This window comes from Paramisgurnus dabryanus, chromosome 16 (assembly GCF_030506205.2).
Source record: "Paramisgurnus dabryanus chromosome 16, PD_genome_1.1, whole genome shotgun sequence".
Lineage (NCBI taxonomy): Eukaryota > Metazoa > Chordata > Actinopteri > Cypriniformes > Cobitidae > Paramisgurnus > Paramisgurnus dabryanus.
The window spans coordinates 23725581-23742329 of record NC_133352.1 but is presented as its reverse complement, the minus strand read 5'-3'; the positions used below and the strand labels follow the sequence as shown (position 1 = coordinate 23742329).

The window sequence follows — 16749 nt, the reverse complement described above, 5'->3', positions numbered from 1 at the left end:
TATAGGCTACGACGCAAAGATGCTCTGAAAGGGAACTGAAAGATTTGACAGTTAAATGTTAGTAAAGAAAATCTGGCAACCCGGTTACAGTCAGTCACTTTACCAGGAAGTTTATTTAGACGAGACCAAATACGCCACCGATGGATGATACGAAGAAAAGGTTCGTCAAATCAAATCCAATTACTGTATTTATTTATTGTATTTTTTTATTTAGTCGTATAAGAAACATAACCGATAGAAATTGCTAGAGTAAAATACGCCTAAATTTATACGCCAACCCAAATCATTCCTGTTTGTGTTTAAAACACCATTAACTTTTTCACGTAACGTTATAAATGTTATGATTGTCTTTAGTTATAAATTTATATTAAAGATTAATAGTCTACAGTTAACTGTGGTGTTCTTTGTTTTAGATAACTTGTGTTGTGTAAGTTAAATGCAATGCAGGAGTCACATGACTCTATTCTCTTCCCTTTCTGTTGACTGTGTTTGAAACATAGTATACATGCTGCCTACCTAGACAGCATTTTGAGCGTCATAGGTAAATACAATGCGCTGCCTTGTAACTCGCCTAATATGCATAAAATGCTCTCTTTATGTAGCTCATTATGTTTAGTGAGGAGTTTGACATTCATGAAGCGCCGCGCAGATCGACTGGCTTATGACATCAAAGTACCGCGAGAGCGATACGTTAGTAGATGGTCCGAATGCTTTCGAATCGCTCTCGCGGTATTTTCTGACATAAGCCGATGAGGCTGCGCAGCGTAACATACACGATTGTTTACTTGTATTATAACAACACACAGATGGATTCCGAAGCTGCATACCGCTCTGACTTTTACATTGGTCTGGCACTTGCTGTGAGCTCTACTATTTTCATCGGCGGCAGTTTTATATTGAAAAAGAAAGGCCTTTTGCGACTGGCAAAAAATGGCTCTACAAGAGCAGGTGGGTCAAATAAATGTACTGAGCTACCAGTGCACAGTACTTAGTCAGAAATTTCTAGAACTATGCTTTTTTATTGTGATAGCATTTTTCTGGCTTAACTAGAGCTGTTCTTTACATATTTTAGGTCAAGGTGGTTATGCATACCTGAAAGAATGGCTGTGGTGGGCGGGGCTTATATCAAGTATGACACTTTTAAAAAAATTTAACCATTTTTTGTTAATACTGTTATTCTATTTTTAAATTAAAGTCATTGCATACTTATCCAGCCATTTAATATTCATAGAAAATGTGCAATTTGTTTGTAAATGGTGTATTTGTAAATGTTGTCATCTCAATATTCACCTAAAATTATATATTTTAGTGGGAATAGGCGAGGCAGCAAATTTTGCAGCTTATGCATTTGCACCTGCCACACTGGTAACGCCTCTGGGAGCATTGAGCGTTTTGGTCAGGTAAATTAAATAAATAATTTGTCTGAATAATCTCTGCTGTCATTTGAACCATAATTCTTAGTCTAAGATTATACACCACACTACTTCATTTGTCCTCATTAGTGCTGTACTCTCATCATACTTTCTGAGTGAACGGCTAAACGTCCATGGAAAAATTGGCTGCTTGCTGTGCATCTTCGGCTCCACAGTTATGGTATTCCATGCTCCACAGGAGGAAGAGGTCGCTTCCTTGAGCGCAATGGCAGAGAAACTCAAAGATCCAGGTAATTTGCAAATATTTTGACCAGCAGTGTGTGTGGCCAATACTGTTAAAGACTGATTTTATTCTCTTTCTTGTATATTACAGGATTTATTGTTTTTGCTGTCTGCATTGTTGTGAGCAGCATGGCTCTGATCATTTTCGTCGCTCCTCGTTACGGTCAGAAGAACGTGCTAGTGTACATCCTCATCTGCTCTGTGATTGGCTCACTATCCGTGTCCTGTGTTAAAGGCCTAGGCATCGGCATTAAAGAGCTGTTTGCAGGAACTGCAGTTCTGAAGGAGCCATTGTTTTGGGCTCTGCTTGTATGCCTTGTGATCTGTGTCAGTATTCAGATAAGCTACCTCAACAAGGCCCTCGACATATTCAACACCTCTTTAGTTACACCTATTTATTACGTGTTCTTCACCATATCTGTCATGGCCTGTTCTGCCATTTTGTTTAAGGAGTGGCTTCGTATGTCCACTGATGGGGCAATCGGAACTGTTAGTGGCTTTCTAACCATAATCATTGGCATTTTTCTTCTTCATGGTTTCAAGGACATCAATTTTAGCTTGGACTCTCTCCCTCTATATCTACAACTTGGACCTCAAGGTGGCAACCAACCTTATGTCGCTCTGCCAACTGATGAGAGAATTACTGGAGATGAAAGCAATCAGACTAAGGAAAGAAGCATAAAGGGCTGTTTTCCTGAGAGTTATGACAAGAGAAGCAATGGGTCAGTTGTTACCCAAGAAAATTTCACTAAATTTGCTTAGTGAAGACTACTAAACTCTCTTTTTTTCTACTGTACATGCAGCAACAAAAACATTTAGCAAGCCATTAATACTGTGAGATTACTTTAATTAGCATTTTTCTTTAACAAATTGTGTTTAAGTACTGCTTATAAGTCTTGAGTGCTCAAGACATATCTTCACTTGAAAATGCATATTTTCATCTTGCCTTATATTTTTCACACTGTTGAGTTTCAAGAATGTGCAAACTAGGTTTACATTAAATAAGAAATATGTAGTAAAACAGTGTAAAATAGTTTGCTGTACATCATTTTATGTTATGCTATCTTATTTATTCCAGGAGGACCAAACAGTTTTGCCTAGTGTATAAGCTTGTTTGTAAGCTTAATTTATTAAGAATTAGGAAGATCTACACTGTATGCATTGAGTTCTTTCTTTAATGTATCTTTTATAAGTGTCTATGTAAAGATTTTAATAAAGATTATTTTTAGGAAACCTTGTGTCTTTATAGAGATTGAAATCTATTTAACTTGTGCACTTCTACTTTCTACCTCAAGTCATTTTTACACATCACATGAGTAACTAAAAGTGCTATCTGACTTTATTTTAAGTCCAGCAATTTTAACAGACATTAAATGAGGCATTGAAGCATTCCCTGTAAGACAATGCATTCCAGACTCTGCAATGAAATTAATTACGGTCTGGTAGTTAAAAAAGGAAGTGAAAGGAAGCCTTTTCTAGATTTCAATTACTCAGATCCATAAAAACAGAACACTGAGAGGTGATGTTCCTGGATGTGTGTTATATTTCATATATATCATCAAGTCTCAAGTCAAATGTCTACTGGTGGCAATACAAAGGTCTTGCTGTGGGACTGTGCATGCATCCGTTTTTAGAATATATGGCCTTCAAAATACAGGAAGCAAAATGAGGCACTTTGTCCTTGAGACTGAATCTTCATCTTTTCTTGATAGCTGTTAGCTTACAGTTTTTATGTTGCCTTGCCACAGCCTTAGTTAGGTGTTGTCATCCAGGCAGTGGCTGAGGCTCCACTAGTCTGTCATAGACTCGGTGAATGATGTTTTACTCCTCTGCGTCTGCTCTAGTCTGTTAAGGATAAACTGACTTGTATCGATGAATCGTTCCACGCAGTTTACAAAACACACCTCTGTCCTGGAGTCAAGCTTTGGACCAGGCTTATCCATGCACTTCTCCTGAAAAAACAAACACAACATGACAGCATGAAGGAGCCACGAATACATTTTGATAAAATGCTTTACGTCACATTTGCTCAATTCTGCCTTCTTTCCTGATGAAGGAAACTTGTTTTGGTGTTATATAGGCCTGGAACATTTTATTGGAAAGAAGACCTCCAGGAGCAGGATGTTCCTGAACATCACTGCTTTCGGCTATTCATTTAAAAACTAGATCATGAAACATCTGCACAGTTATAAAAATGCTCACGATACCAGCAATGAAACATCAGATTATAAAAAAACAGACAGTGTCAGACATATCTTTAGATGTCAAATTTATGCATTTTGCAGGCTTACATGACAGCAAAACTCTTACCCAGCACACTTCTGTCATTTGATGGACCAGCTGTTGAAACCTCTGTTTCTGAGACTCGATCTCGATAAACTGCTGCAGTTGAGGGTCTGTTGTGACTCCTTGGTTATCCATGGGAGAAAATAATAGCAAAGACTAACAGTTATAAAGGTTATTATGACTACTGACTTCGCTATTCCAGCGCTGGTGTTGACCTTCACGTGTCTCGATAACCAGGAAACAGTACCCTGGCGCACCAATAAACACACTGGAAAGGAGGACACGGATATGACGTACGATTCCACGCGGAAGTCACCGACGCGACTGCAGGGCAAGGGTGTTTAGAAGCAATAAGGTTGGTAAACAGTAATGTTTTTCGTACTTCGTATTTTCATTTCGATTGCATTAAATAATGATCCGTATATTTATTAAGAGATTCAGTGAATGTTAACGAAAGACGCAATACGAATTTGAACAAAGACAGAGATAGATGAATGTCAAGGTCTTGCTGAAACCAGCTAGCCTAGCCACATAATGCACGTAAATGTGGTCTGAACATTCAGTGAATTTCAGCTTTATATCTAAGAACCAGGATCTGATCAGCTCACAAATGTAACCAATTTTTATCAGATAACTTTGTAATAGATTGTTTATCCAATGTCCAGTAATAAGGAAAGACAAAAGTGTTTGTTATATATATATATGCATACTGTGAAATTTAAATTGATTATATATTTATTTTTTGGTTCAGCGTTCTTGGTACAATGGGTCGTCACTTCGGAGATTTGGCCAAGATCAGACATGTGATTACCTACAGCATTTCCCCCTTTGAGCAAAGGGCTTTCCCAAACTACTTTTCAAAAGGAATCCCCAATGTGTGGAGAAGATTCACATCATCTGTGTTCAAGGTTGCACCACGTAAGTCCTGTTGTTCAAGATTAAGTTTAGGCTATTTTACATTTTTTGTATTACTTTAGCTAGATGTATTTGTGTGCACAATGCACATATTATTTTATATATTTTGTTCAATGCTTTGCCAATGTAAAGACAATTTACCATGCTAATGGAGGGATTTTAATTCTTGGTAAAATTGAACTTTGTGAATTATTAAATGTCTCTCTGTCTGCCTACAGCCATGGTTCTGATGTACCTGACCTACACATGGGGCAATCGTGTCCATGAACAGGGCAAAAGAAAAAACCCGGCAGACTATGAGAATGATCAGTGACACTACTTAGTTGGAGATGTGTCCATGTGTAACTTCTTGTTTCTGTACAATTCATCAATAAAGAAAATATTTATGAAAATGTATTCCTGGCTTGTTGCCTGTAATATTGACATTGTCATTAATTACCTTGTTACTTATGATTTTATGCATTTTTTCTTTTAGCATTCTATCATGGTATAACCAACTTTTCCATTTATTTAATTTGTTTTAAGTGCTTTTATATTATTTGTAGTCACCTTGGTTATTTTAACATATTGATTACTATTGGTAAACCCATGGTTATTTTGTGGTATGTAGGTGTAACCATGGCTTGTTTTGTTTTAACTTTCGTAAAACCATGGTTTATTTTTGTAAATGATGTAAAGGCTAGTTACAATAACATTACATTCTAGTTATCCGTCTAGATCTTCAACCACTGTAACATAATAAAAACGTCCATCATAGGGTGCTGTAATCTTTTGTCTAGATTGCGTGTAAACAATGACTTTCACTGTTTATCTTTATTTTAAATTTAGTCCAGCAAAGAATCAATGCTGCACAAGTTTTCCCTGCTATAATGCTTTGCTAAATGCAAATGATTTTAAATCGAGTTTCTGAGGCTATCTCATGTCATGCGAAAGCGATTCGAGAAATCTCGAGGTACTTTGACGTCATCCGCTCGTCAGTTCTTGCAGAACACAGTAAAGTCGAACACACCTAATAAAAATGGGTTTTATAAGATAAATACTCACAAAATTTGGGTTAAACTTTGTGGATTGTAGCAAGTTAATTTTTTTGTAAACTGTCTCTTTAAGCAAACCAAGCACGTGATAATGCGCATGCTCAATTTATTGTAACGTTGGTGTTTTCTTTCTGACTTCACACTTAACGACAATTTATTGTGTTTAAAATGTAAGTTAGCCTAAAAGTGTTTTGATAGTTCATAACGGCAGATTTTGATCACGAGTGTGCATTGTCATTGTGAATATTATGCCATATTGATTTTCACCGTGGCTCATCAAGAAACAAAACAGTTTAAAGTTCAGCACACGGGATTGGAAGCATGATTGACACTGGGGGGCAGGGCAGTCATAATAATCATGACTATTATAACTATCACTATTGTCCAAACTTGCTTCTGGGATTTACATACTATTGTGCCATTTCACAATGACTAAGCACAGTCTTTCACGTCCCTCCCATTAATTCAACCTCTATGTTCAACGGGAGTGTTGACTTCCTGGTTATGGAGATATTAAACCCGTTGACTCGCCTGCGAGCACCTATTCTTTCCATTGGGCTATCGCTGTCTTCTCCTAGAATCTTCTTCCGCAGCATGGCCTCTGAATCCGTTAAGCGTTACGATTTTCTGGTGATAGGCGGAGGATCCGGAGGGTTGGCCGGAGCGCGGCGGGCGGCTGAACTCGGTGCAACCGCCGCCGTGATCGAAAGTCACAAACTTGGAGGTACCTGCGTAAGTAAACATCATCATGCTCTTGCAGTACCACATATCACTCAGAGCCATACAGATCTTGTTATAAGTTATGAACGTAAGAGGTGTTAACAGTAATAGGTCACATGAACAGGGATGCTTTGGGAAGCCTCCAGATAAGGATGTTTTTGTGCATAATGTTGTGGATATGTTGGTCACTAATTCAATAAATTTCTCTTATGCTGCAGGTGAATGTTGGTTGTGTTCCAAAAAAGGTACTTTATGCTATGCCGTTGTCACTATACAAGTTAAAACTTGATATAAATAAGGTTGTTTATGTTCATCTAAAAAGTTGTCTTTTGCAATATTTTCAGGTCATGTGGAATGCAGCCTCCCATGCAGAGTATCTCCATAATCATGAAGACTACGGCTTTGAAGGAGCAAAAGCACATTTCAACTGGCAGTAAGATGGCACTTTTTTGTTTTTAAGTAGATTTATATTTAGACATTTAGCAGATGCTTTTATCCAAAGGAGGAAAACAATGAAGCCAAGAGGGGAAAAAAAGTTTAAAAGTTGCTAAATAACAAACTTGCGAAAGAAGGTAAGAGAAAAAAGTATTTTGGTTGGTTTTGTGTAGTGGTTGTTTAAATAGATTGAATGTGTAAAGGATACTGATCCTTTGGATAATGTACATTTTAACTTTCATGACAGTTGAGGAGGGTCAAGTTCCTTCTAGTTCTTCTATCATTGCAAATTTTAGTGTGTTTTGCTTCCCCATTGTGGTGTAATACCAGTAAAGATTGAAGTGTGTTTGGTTTGTGTCACACAAAAATTTTTAAGGTGTGACAGTCTTATAGAATGGAGAGTCTGTAGAGAGTTCAGCTGTCAGGATTTTCAATGAGTCAATGGGATGAGAAAGATAAAACACTGGAATAAAAGTCACTCGTTTTTTTTTCAGACTTATTAAACGCAAAAGGGATGCCTATGTTAGTCGCCTCAATCAGATTTACCAGAACAACCTTGACAAGGTATGCTGCTTTAATTTCAATCTACAATTTAAATGAAAAAGAGAATAATTTGTGCAAGACATAGCACCAGGATTTGACTATTTTTGTAGCATTGTCATAAAGAAAATAAATGACTTGTTTGCACACAGGGCAAAATCGAGAGCATTCATGGCTATGCAAGGTTCACTGATGACCCTGAACCCACTGTTGAAGTTAATGGAAAGAAATACACTGCACAACATATATTAATCGCCACTGGTGGACATCCGTCTAATGTCAGTGAGGATGATGTGCCAGGTGGGCAACTTTATTTAAAAAAAAAATTTGCCTTTGTCTTATATTAACATTTTATCCTATCTTCACAATTAATATGATTTGTGCAATTCATTGTTAAGACAGCATGTGCTGATAACATACCTGTAAATGTGTAATTGCAGGAGCCGGTTTTGGCATTACCAGCGATGGATTCTTTGAACTCGAGTCCTGCCCTAAGTAAGTGGTGATTGATTGCCATTAAGCATTTTAAAGAGTTGTCTTTATTAATATATATATATATTTAGTTTATTACAAAGTAACTAATCCTAATATCTTCTCCCAGACGTAGTGTCATAGTTGGAGCAGGGTATATTGCAGTGGAGATGGCTGGTATCCTTTCCACACTAGGCTCCAAAACGTCTATCATCATTCGACAAGACAGGGTAAGATCTCTATTCATTGCATGTTTACTAAAAGACACAGTCTTGTAAATTATGGAATGACTGTGTTCTTTTTTTCAAGGTATTAAGGAACTTTGATGCCTTGATAAGCTCAAATTGCACCAAAGAATTGCAAAATCATGGTATTGACTTACGGAAATATTCTCAGGTAACTAGTATGAAATAATGTAATATGCAGATAACCTCTTTTTATGATTTGGCTTATTTTTACATGTAATCATTAATTTTTTTATTATATCCTAAGCTTATGTTTGTGAACTAATATTGTTTGTAGGTAAGATCAGTGGAAAAGACTGATAAAGGCCTCACTGTTACACTGGTAACAAAGGATCCTCACGAAAAGGATGGACAGGAAAAATCTGACACCATTCATGGGGTGGACTGTCTGCTCTGGGCTATCGGCAGGGAACCGAACACTGCTGGCCTCAACCTCAGTCAAATAGTAAAAATTATTTTATAACAAAAACATTATTCAGCAAAAGTTAAACTATAAAGCATCTGTTGCATGTTGTCAGTAAACATAGAAAATATTGTCGATGTATTCATTAGCGAGAGATTTTAGTGATTGTGATTGCAAAGTCATGCATAATATTTCAACACCTGCCACTGCTTATTACTCTGAAGACTTCTATTTGTACATGTATTTTTTGACCATTTCTTTTCCCAATGTGTTTTATCTTTAAATGTTTGCTTACTGATACAAGTAACAGATGATGTATGTGGTGGTGGTGTTTTTTTTTTAGGGTGTGAAGCTTGATGACAGAGGACACATTGTGGTGGATGAGTTCCAGAACACCACCCGTCCAGGCATATACGCTGTTGGGGATGTTTGTGGGAAGGCACTTCTTACACCTGGTATAATTTTTATGTTTGAATCCTGTAAGAGAAATTGTTCCTAAATATCTTACATTTACTTAAGGTTGTTTTGTGATTTTGTTTCTAAAAAATTTTTTTCTTCAGTAACATTCACTAACCAATTTTCTATAAACAGTTTTTCTTCTTAACTTGGAATGTATATTATTGTCTTATTAAGAACCTCCCATTGTCTACTGTTTGGTCTGCATGAATAGTTGCTATTGCTGCTGGCAGAAAGCTCGCTCACCGACTGTTTGAAGGCCAAGCAGACTCCAAAATTGATTATAACAACATCCCAACTGTTGTGTTCAGCCACCCACCTATTGGAACAGTGGGATTAACTGAAGGTGAGCATATTTACAAAAATCTCATACCCTTTTCATAGTTTATATATTGAAATCTGATAATGTGAGCTATTCTGACAAGGTTGTGGAAATTGGTGTGTTATAGATGAAGCCATTAAGAGCTGGGGAAAGGTCAATGTGAAGGTTTATACCACCTCTTTCACTCCTATGTACCATGCCATCACCACACAAAAGTCTCTGTGTGTCATGAAGTTGGTGTGTGCTGGAAAAGATGAAAAGGTGAGGGCATTATATCTTAATTATATATGACTATTCCTTGGTTTGCTATAACTGAGTTATGTTTAAATCATAAAATGAATTAGCTTTAATTTTAAAGCAGTAGTTAATCCATGAGTGAACAGTAACTTATATATTACCTTTTTATAGGTGGTTGGTCTCCATATGCAGGGTCTTGGGTGTGATGAGATGCTTCAGGGTTTTTCCGTGGCCATTAACATGGGGGCTACTAAAGCAGACTTTGACAAAACCATTGCCATACACCCTACATCCTCAGAGGAGCTAGTTACATTGCGCTAATCAGGATCACTGTTAATCACTGTATATCAATAAAGCAATCCTTTTGGGCAATTGTCATCTACATAGCAGAAAACCATAACGTGTTTTGTTTCTGGACTCATATATTATTGGCAATGGTTAATACATGAAGATAATATTATTGTACCCCATTGCCCTGATGTCTCATAGCACTTGGGTAAGTGCTAAGGGTATTGTTTGGACCAGTATTTATGATGGGTTGATTATGTAAAAAATCTCCAACATTTTGAAAAGGATGGATTCAGAGTTGCATTCCGTATGAGTGGGTTGTAGGTAGTAATTGCTCAATATGTGGCAAAATTTTAGTTTAAAACAAAAATATATTTGTGTGATTAATAGTTCATTTCTGTATTGACTTTCTTGGTAATGGATTTTAAATAAATATTGTTTTTCGTAAATATTGTTATATCTTTACTTTATACATTTAAAAATACCATTATCCACTAAAACAAAGTAACACACTTTTTTTTTTTTTGCTAGAGATGAATACTCATAATACAGTATTCTATGGTATTCTAGTGCAAGGATTTGTATATTCTTACTTCATAGGTCTTTGTTCTTTTCACGAGTTTACAAATCTTAATTTCCCTTCAAAAATTCAACAGTTATATTAAAAGATTCAATGGAATTTCACGTACAGTATATTATAATCCTTAGCCTTCACATAAGATGTTAATTTGTGTGTGGTCTGCATCTTTTGATGTCATGGTGGCTGCTGAAAGATCTCTCATTACCTATTTGCTCAGAGGAATGCTTATGTCCTAGTTTTTGATCCTGTTATCCTACAAACAAACATTCCAGAGACTGATAAATTTAGGAAAAACCTTTTTAATAAAGTACACAACACAAACCGTTTGTAATATATTTTCCAAGGAATAATACAATATAGTGGCCTGATTAATTACTATCAAGATTTTTACCCCTTGAGACTACCACATTTTCCTCCCTAAAGCAAAATATAGGACCCATTTATATTAGGCAGTTGGACCACTAAAATTCAGATGGCACTAAAAACGTTTAAACAATGAAGAAATGTCTAATTTAAATTGTATTTTTAACTATGCAGTTTTGAAAATGTGTGCGTGCGCCTCATTATCATAGAAAGCTGTTTTTAAATGTTTTAGTTCATGAGAATTCATCTTTAGTTAGTATGAGCATATTTTTTGCATAATGTAGATCAACTTTTAACATGCTATACAGTTGTTTGAATCAATAGTGTTGTAGATCAAATAAATTGCACAGAAAACCGAGGGCTTACCAAAAAGTCATTTTAATGGATAAAAGGTTTATAATATGGCCACTGGATCAAAGTGAATAAACGTCTGAATAAACACTAAAACTGATTTTAAAGCATTAAAACATTAAATTACATTTAAAATAAAGACATTCAACAGTTGATGGGTTATGAAAAAAAAATAATGAGCTGCTTAAAATTTAATTACCCCTGAGTTCTTATCAAAACGATGGACAGGCAATAAACCAGAGGACACCATAAAGATGGTGTTGTACTGGCCCGATCAGGGTAAACAGGCCCATATGAAATACAAACAAAATAAGTAAAAGCAAAACCAATGTGGTCTTTGCTGGTATACTGGCACCAAACAACGACATAAGGAAGTTGTAAAATGCCCCCCGGTTATTCAAATATAAACCCAACACCCAAACAGTTCATTTGAAAGTCCAGTTGCTTGTCCAATAGTTTTGCATTTACAAAACCCACACCATTCAACTTAATAGACTTTAAGAGTCACATTGCTGCTTTAATATCCATCATAACCTCCTCTTCCATATCCACCTCCACCACCACCTCCTCCACGTGTGTATGGCCCACTGCTCTTGGCGGCATAATAGCCACTTTTCACAGCACCGTAACCAGAAGCCTGCTGTCCGTAATCCTCGCCAAAGTTAGTGTAGCCGTTGCCGTACCCACTGCTCATCTGATCGGTATAACCTCCTCCATAGCCACCTTGGCTTTCGTAGTTGCCGTTGTTACCGTATCCACTATTCTGATAGCTGTAGTCGCCATAGTAACCGCCTCTTCCGCCGCCGTAACCGCTTTGAGGACGGCCCATTCCCCGGCCGCCCCTTCCACCCCTACCCGGACGACCACCGGCCGCTTGCATCTCCTCTTTAGTGAGCGCCTTTTTCACCTCTACTTTGTGTCCATTGATATCGTGATATTTCATCAGGACGGCCTTGTCGGCAGAGTCGTTGTCGTCAAAAAACACAAAGCCGAAACCTCGTTTCTTTCCGGTGTCTTTGTCGGTGAGGACTTGCGCCTTCTCCACGGCACCAAACTGGGAGAAATAATCGCTGAGGTGTTCCTCTTCGATGTCGTCTTTCAGACCCCCAACAAATATTTTCTTGACCTTGGCTAAAGCCTCTGGCCTGACGGCGTCTTCCCGGGCCACTGCTCTTTTCAGATCCACGGTGTTGCCATCCACGACATGTGGCCTGGCGGCAATGGCGGCGTCCGCTTCCTCAACGCTCGAGTACGTTACGAAGCCGAAACAACGAGATCGCTGCAGCTGCTGGTTCATTACAACTACGCAGTCGGTTAAGACCCCATATTGTTCAAAATGATTCCGCAACCCGTCGTCGGTTGTTTGAACATTCAGGCCGCCAACAAATAGTTTACAAAGCTGCTTAGCCATTTTCTTACAATACACACGGCACACACGCAGCGAAAGAGAAATCAATGCTTTGAAATGACGAGGGGCGTTTCTTTTTGTGTACGTCAGCGTATACGATGTTGATTCTGATTGGTTACAACTGATGCGCTCAAATCTGCCTCATCCCCTCAATTAACGTTTGGCATTGTGGTTTAAAATATAAGTTACATAGGTCAAAACTAATTTGTGAATGAGCTGTAACTCAGCTTTTGTCAAAAACTCCCCTGCAAAATTAATTACACAAACTTTGGTTTCAGGTTCACCTACAAATACATGATGATCCTTATAAACTTTGTGATCTTTTAAAAACGTGATCTCCTAGCTTAGCATCTGGTTTCCCTCTAAAATAAGGACATTTACATTTTATAGCCACGTCTATCTTAGACCTACATAATGATATCTATAAATGTTTAAACTGATGGTTGCTATTCTTGTCCGTTATATTGCAAAAGCTTGACATTCTGAAGATTAGCAATAAATAAACAATATAATGATGCTTTTCGTTGTTTCTCAAATCGTTAAATACATAACGTATTTACTTGTTTTAAAGCCTTCACAATAATAAAAAGCATACCCAAACACCATGTTTGCTTAAAATCGCACATTATAAGGTATTTAAATAACACTATCCGTTTTTCAAATACTTAAATGTAACTTTTAGGTTATGCACACTGAAATAAAATTATTAAAGTTCTCTAAATCAGAAAAAAACTCTTCCAAAACAGACTTTTTCCCCCTTCTGACCTCCGAGACTATCCCCTGATATGAATAAACCACTGTCACTTTATTGAATGAAACAAAGACACGAATAAAAGCACATTGTATTATTTATTAGAAAAATATAAATCACTTAAAACAGCACATGCACTGCAAGTTAAAACTTTCTGGATTTAGGATTTTTTTATGCTTGACTAGTTTTAGCAGAACTCCACAGCTGTCCCAGTCCTCCATACCAAAACAGGATTTCACACACAAAAGCTAGTTGATGGGTCTTGTAGATAACCAAACTCCATGGCCACAGCAGATGTGGGTAGAGTCCAGCATCCAAGGCCACCTGAGAGGAAGACAGGAAGAGATATGAAAACGTTAGTTTATGTTAACATACATATTACAACGTAATAGAAAAGAAGTTGAAAAATCTATAATGGGCAAAACACCTCAAATGCCCTAATAACCCACGTTGTTATACGCAGACCCAAAATCCAACGCTCCAGTTTATGTAATACAGTAGATCCACTTCACTTATGGGCAGAGAGCAATATAAATAGCTTAATATAAATCTATTTAATAAAATAATGCAATACTTGACCAACACGTAGTAAAGACAGGTTGATTACATACCTAGATCGAAGGATGATATCCTAATGAGATATTTCAGTCCTATCACAATCGAACCCAGGTACTGAACAGGTTCCCTGTACAAACAATCTGCTACAGCTATTTTGAAGTACTGGAATAACTGAAAACAAACCTAAATGTAGGAATCAAGAGTAAATATAAACCCTTTAATTTAAAACATTACTATGGCACTAGACCACTTATTTTCGGCTGCGGGACACTCTCTTATAAATTTACTATTATACCACTTTACCATTATTATATATTAAGGTGTGTAATATAGTGCGTTCTTACTAAAAGGTTGCCACACAGAGTTATCATTAAGTCCTCCAGCCAAACGCCTTTGAGAAAAGGATAAATTAGCTGTGAAAGTTTTATTTTAAAAAAGTAACATACAGATGCATAACAATGTTTAACAGGTTTGATCCGAAGACATAATATACAATACAGAAGAGATTCTGGATGTAAAGATACTCAATACAGCGTTAAACTGAACTCAGCAAGTGTCATATAGTGTATTTATGTTAGTCTACAAAATAAAAGTCACACGACTGAAACGAAACCTAATCTATCCCAACTGGATAGACTATTTTGGAAACAGATGGGGTGGGTTTTACAGAGACACAAAATCGCATGCAGATAGACTACTGGGAATGCATACTGACAGTAAATGGCCATTGTTGAAAAAAAATTTTTTTTTTAAAACCTGATGGGCAGCGGACAAATTATGAAGACTTGCGCGAACTGTTTGCATTAAAAAGAATAAGAAAACAATAGGGGGCCACCTTGCTGTACGCCCTCAACGTTGAACATAAATGATACAGAACACGTCCTACAACTAAAGCTGGTCGGGCAAGTCAGGTTTCTGGGAAGACATCTTCTTCCTACCTGTTAAGAATTGAAGTCTTTAAGGTATGCTTTTCACAGTGTCCGCCATCGCTTGCATGGCCGGGTGAATGTGATCATTTCGAGAGAATGTAGGGGGCAAGTTTCGGAGTCTTTTCCCATCCCACGTGGCCATTAGTAGGCTCCGTAGCCGCCCCTGCCGTAACCGGCCCCGCCGCCACGGGAGTACGGGGCTCCCCCGCCTCTAGCACCATACGTGCTTCCACTCTTCATGGGCCCGTAACCGGACGACTGCTGACCGTATCCGCTGCCAAAGTCACTATAACCTTCTCCACCACCGTAGCCTCCCATCTGATCATTGTAGCTTCCTCCGTAGCTTGCTCCATAACCGCCGCCGTAACCACCACCGTAGCCTCCGCTTCCATAGCCGCCATCACTGCTTCCGTAGCCTCCGCCATAACCACCTCCGTAGCCTCCTCTTCCACCACCGAAGCCATTTTGATTTCCTCTCATGCCTCTTCCTCCTCCTCTCCCCCTGCCGCCCCGGGCACCACCGGCTGCTTGCATCTCTTGTTTCGTTAGCGCCTTTTTCACTTCCACCTTATGCCCGTTGATCATATGAAACTTGAGCACGACCGCTTTGTCGGCCGAGTCGTTATCTTCAAAGTGGATAAAGCCAAATCCACGCTTCTTGCCGGTGTCTTTGTCGGTGATCACTTCGGTTTTCTCTATCGCGCCAAATTGTGAGAAGTAATCGGTGAGGTGGTCCCCTTCGATGTCCTCTTTTAAACCGCCAACAAATATCTTCTTCACTTTGGCGAGAGCTTCGGGTTTCCCCGCATCTTCTCGAGCCACGGCTCTCTTCAACTCGACGCCTTTTCCGTCAACCACATGTGGCCTAGCGGCCATTGCTGCATCAGCCTCCTCGGGAGTGGAGTACGTTACAAAACCGAAGCAACGAGACCGCTGAAGTTGGTCGTTTTGGACCACCACGCAATCCGTTAATGCCCCATACTGTTCAAAATGAGCACGAAGTCCGTCATTAGTAGTTTGGACGTTCAAACCGCCAACAAAGAGCTTGCAAAGCTGATTCATGTCCGACATGTCTTTAGCTAGAGCGCTTGTACGCGTGCACAATACAGAGCAAAGGCCTTTTTTAAACGGCTTTCGTCATGACGCAGTGTTCTTTTCAGTAGTAAACCACGCCCATACAAAGGAAAAAGCGGGCTTTGGAAACTCCGCCCTAAATCGCCATACAATGCTTTTGATTAAAGTCAGTTTGATCTATTTTGTACTTCTTTTCCAGTTTAATTTGATATTTTATAGTTGTTTTAAAGAAAAAACATTTGATTACCACAATTTATGCCCAAATGTTGTTGATTTGATTTCTATATTAGCATTATAATATATATGTTGGCAGTAACAGCAACCGTCTTTGTCCTTCATATCAGTTTACACAGAGTTCATTTTATGTTACATTAATTAGTCACTTTCATTCATAGGAGATAAAAATGAAATTAAACAAAGTTATGATACAACACTTCCATGCATACAAATTTTATTTCAAGGTCAGATTAAGTGGTCAGAAAACATTTATAAGACAACTCCAATTTTAATCTATTTAATCTTTTTTCTGTGATTTTTTTCTTTTTTCAGTGTACATTTTATATTACATTAATAAGTCACTTTCATTTATAGGAGATAAATATGAAATTAAACAAAGTTGTGATACAACACTTACATGCATACAAATTTTATTTCAACGTCATATTAAGTGGTCTGAAAACATTCATAAAACAACCCCAATTTTAATCTATTTAATCTTTTTTCTGTGA

General features: G+C 37.8%; 6 protein-coding genes across 7 annotated transcripts; 3 read left to right on the top strand and 3 right to left on the bottom strand.

Annotated features, from left to right (window-relative positions):
- Positions 1 to 21: 21 nt before the first annotated feature.
- Positions 22 to 2823, top strand: LOC135758270 (magnesium transporter NIPA2). Its single transcript, XM_065273063.2, has 6 exons — positions 22 to 160; positions 807 to 948; positions 1073 to 1129; positions 1310 to 1400; positions 1503 to 1663; positions 1747 to 2823. Exons 2-6 carry the CDS (start codon positions 807 to 809, stop codon positions 2415 to 2417), a joined length of 1122 nt encoding a protein of 373 aa, XP_065129135.2. The 5' UTR covers positions 22 to 160; the 3' UTR covers positions 2418 to 2823.
- Positions 2824 to 2976: 153 nt separating this feature from the next.
- Positions 2977 to 4192, bottom strand: timm8a (translocase of inner mitochondrial membrane 8 homolog A (yeast)). Its single transcript, XM_065273064.2, has 2 exons — positions 3966 to 4192; positions 2977 to 3607 (listed from the first exon to the last, which is right to left on the bottom strand). Exons 1-2 carry the CDS (start codon positions 4074 to 4076, stop codon positions 3446 to 3448), a joined length of 273 nt encoding a protein of 90 aa, XP_065129136.1. The 5' UTR covers positions 4077 to 4192; the 3' UTR covers positions 2977 to 3445.
- Positions 4193 to 4201: 9 nt separating this feature from the next.
- uqcrq (ubiquinol-cytochrome c reductase, complex III subunit VII) lies at positions 4202 to 5252 on the top strand. The gene is made up of 3 exons (XM_065273065.2): positions 4202 to 4296; positions 4693 to 4859; positions 5075 to 5252. Exons 2-3 carry the CDS (start codon positions 4706 to 4708, stop codon positions 5167 to 5169), a joined length of 249 nt encoding a protein of 82 aa, XP_065129137.1. The 5' UTR covers positions 4202 to 4296; positions 4693 to 4705; the 3' UTR covers positions 5170 to 5252.
- Positions 5253 to 5995: 743 nt separating this feature from the next.
- Positions 5996 to 10456, top strand: gsr (glutathione reductase). The gene is made up of 13 exons (XM_065273062.2): positions 5996 to 6622; positions 6829 to 6855; positions 6955 to 7043; positions 7540 to 7609; positions 7738 to 7885; positions 8026 to 8080; positions 8187 to 8286; positions 8366 to 8452; positions 8579 to 8746; positions 9048 to 9159; positions 9375 to 9506; positions 9610 to 9743; positions 9891 to 10456. The coding sequence occupies exons 1-13, from the start codon at positions 6365 to 6367 to the stop codon at positions 10038 to 10040; spliced, it is 1530 nt and encodes a 509-aa protein (XP_065129134.2). The 5' UTR covers positions 5996 to 6364; the 3' UTR covers positions 10041 to 10456.
- Positions 10457 to 11312: 856 nt separating this feature from the next.
- On the bottom strand, positions 11313 to 12768 carry hnrnpa0l (heterogeneous nuclear ribonucleoprotein A0, like). Its single transcript, XM_065273061.2, has one exon. The coding sequence runs from the start codon at positions 12710 to 12712 to the stop codon at positions 11819 to 11821; it is 894 nt and encodes a 297-aa protein (XP_065129133.2). The 5' UTR covers positions 12713 to 12768; the 3' UTR covers positions 11313 to 11818.
- A 771-nt stretch (positions 12769 to 13539) lies between these two features.
- hnrnpa0b (heterogeneous nuclear ribonucleoprotein A0b) lies at positions 13540 to 16082 on the bottom strand. 2 transcript variants are annotated; one of them, XM_065273059.2, is made up of 2 exons: positions 14072 to 16082; positions 13540 to 13784 (listed from the first exon to the last, which is right to left on the bottom strand). In XM_065273059.2, exon 1 carries the CDS (start codon positions 16016 to 16018, stop codon positions 15089 to 15091), a length of 930 nt encoding a protein of 309 aa, XP_065129131.1. In that variant the 5' UTR covers positions 16019 to 16082; the 3' UTR covers positions 13540 to 13784; positions 14072 to 15088. The 2 variants fall into 2 exon arrangements, with proteins under 2 accessions (XP_065129131.1, XP_065129132.1); XM_065273060.2 differs by having other exon boundaries at positions 14957 to 16082.
- Positions 16083 to 16749: the final 667 nt, after the last annotated feature.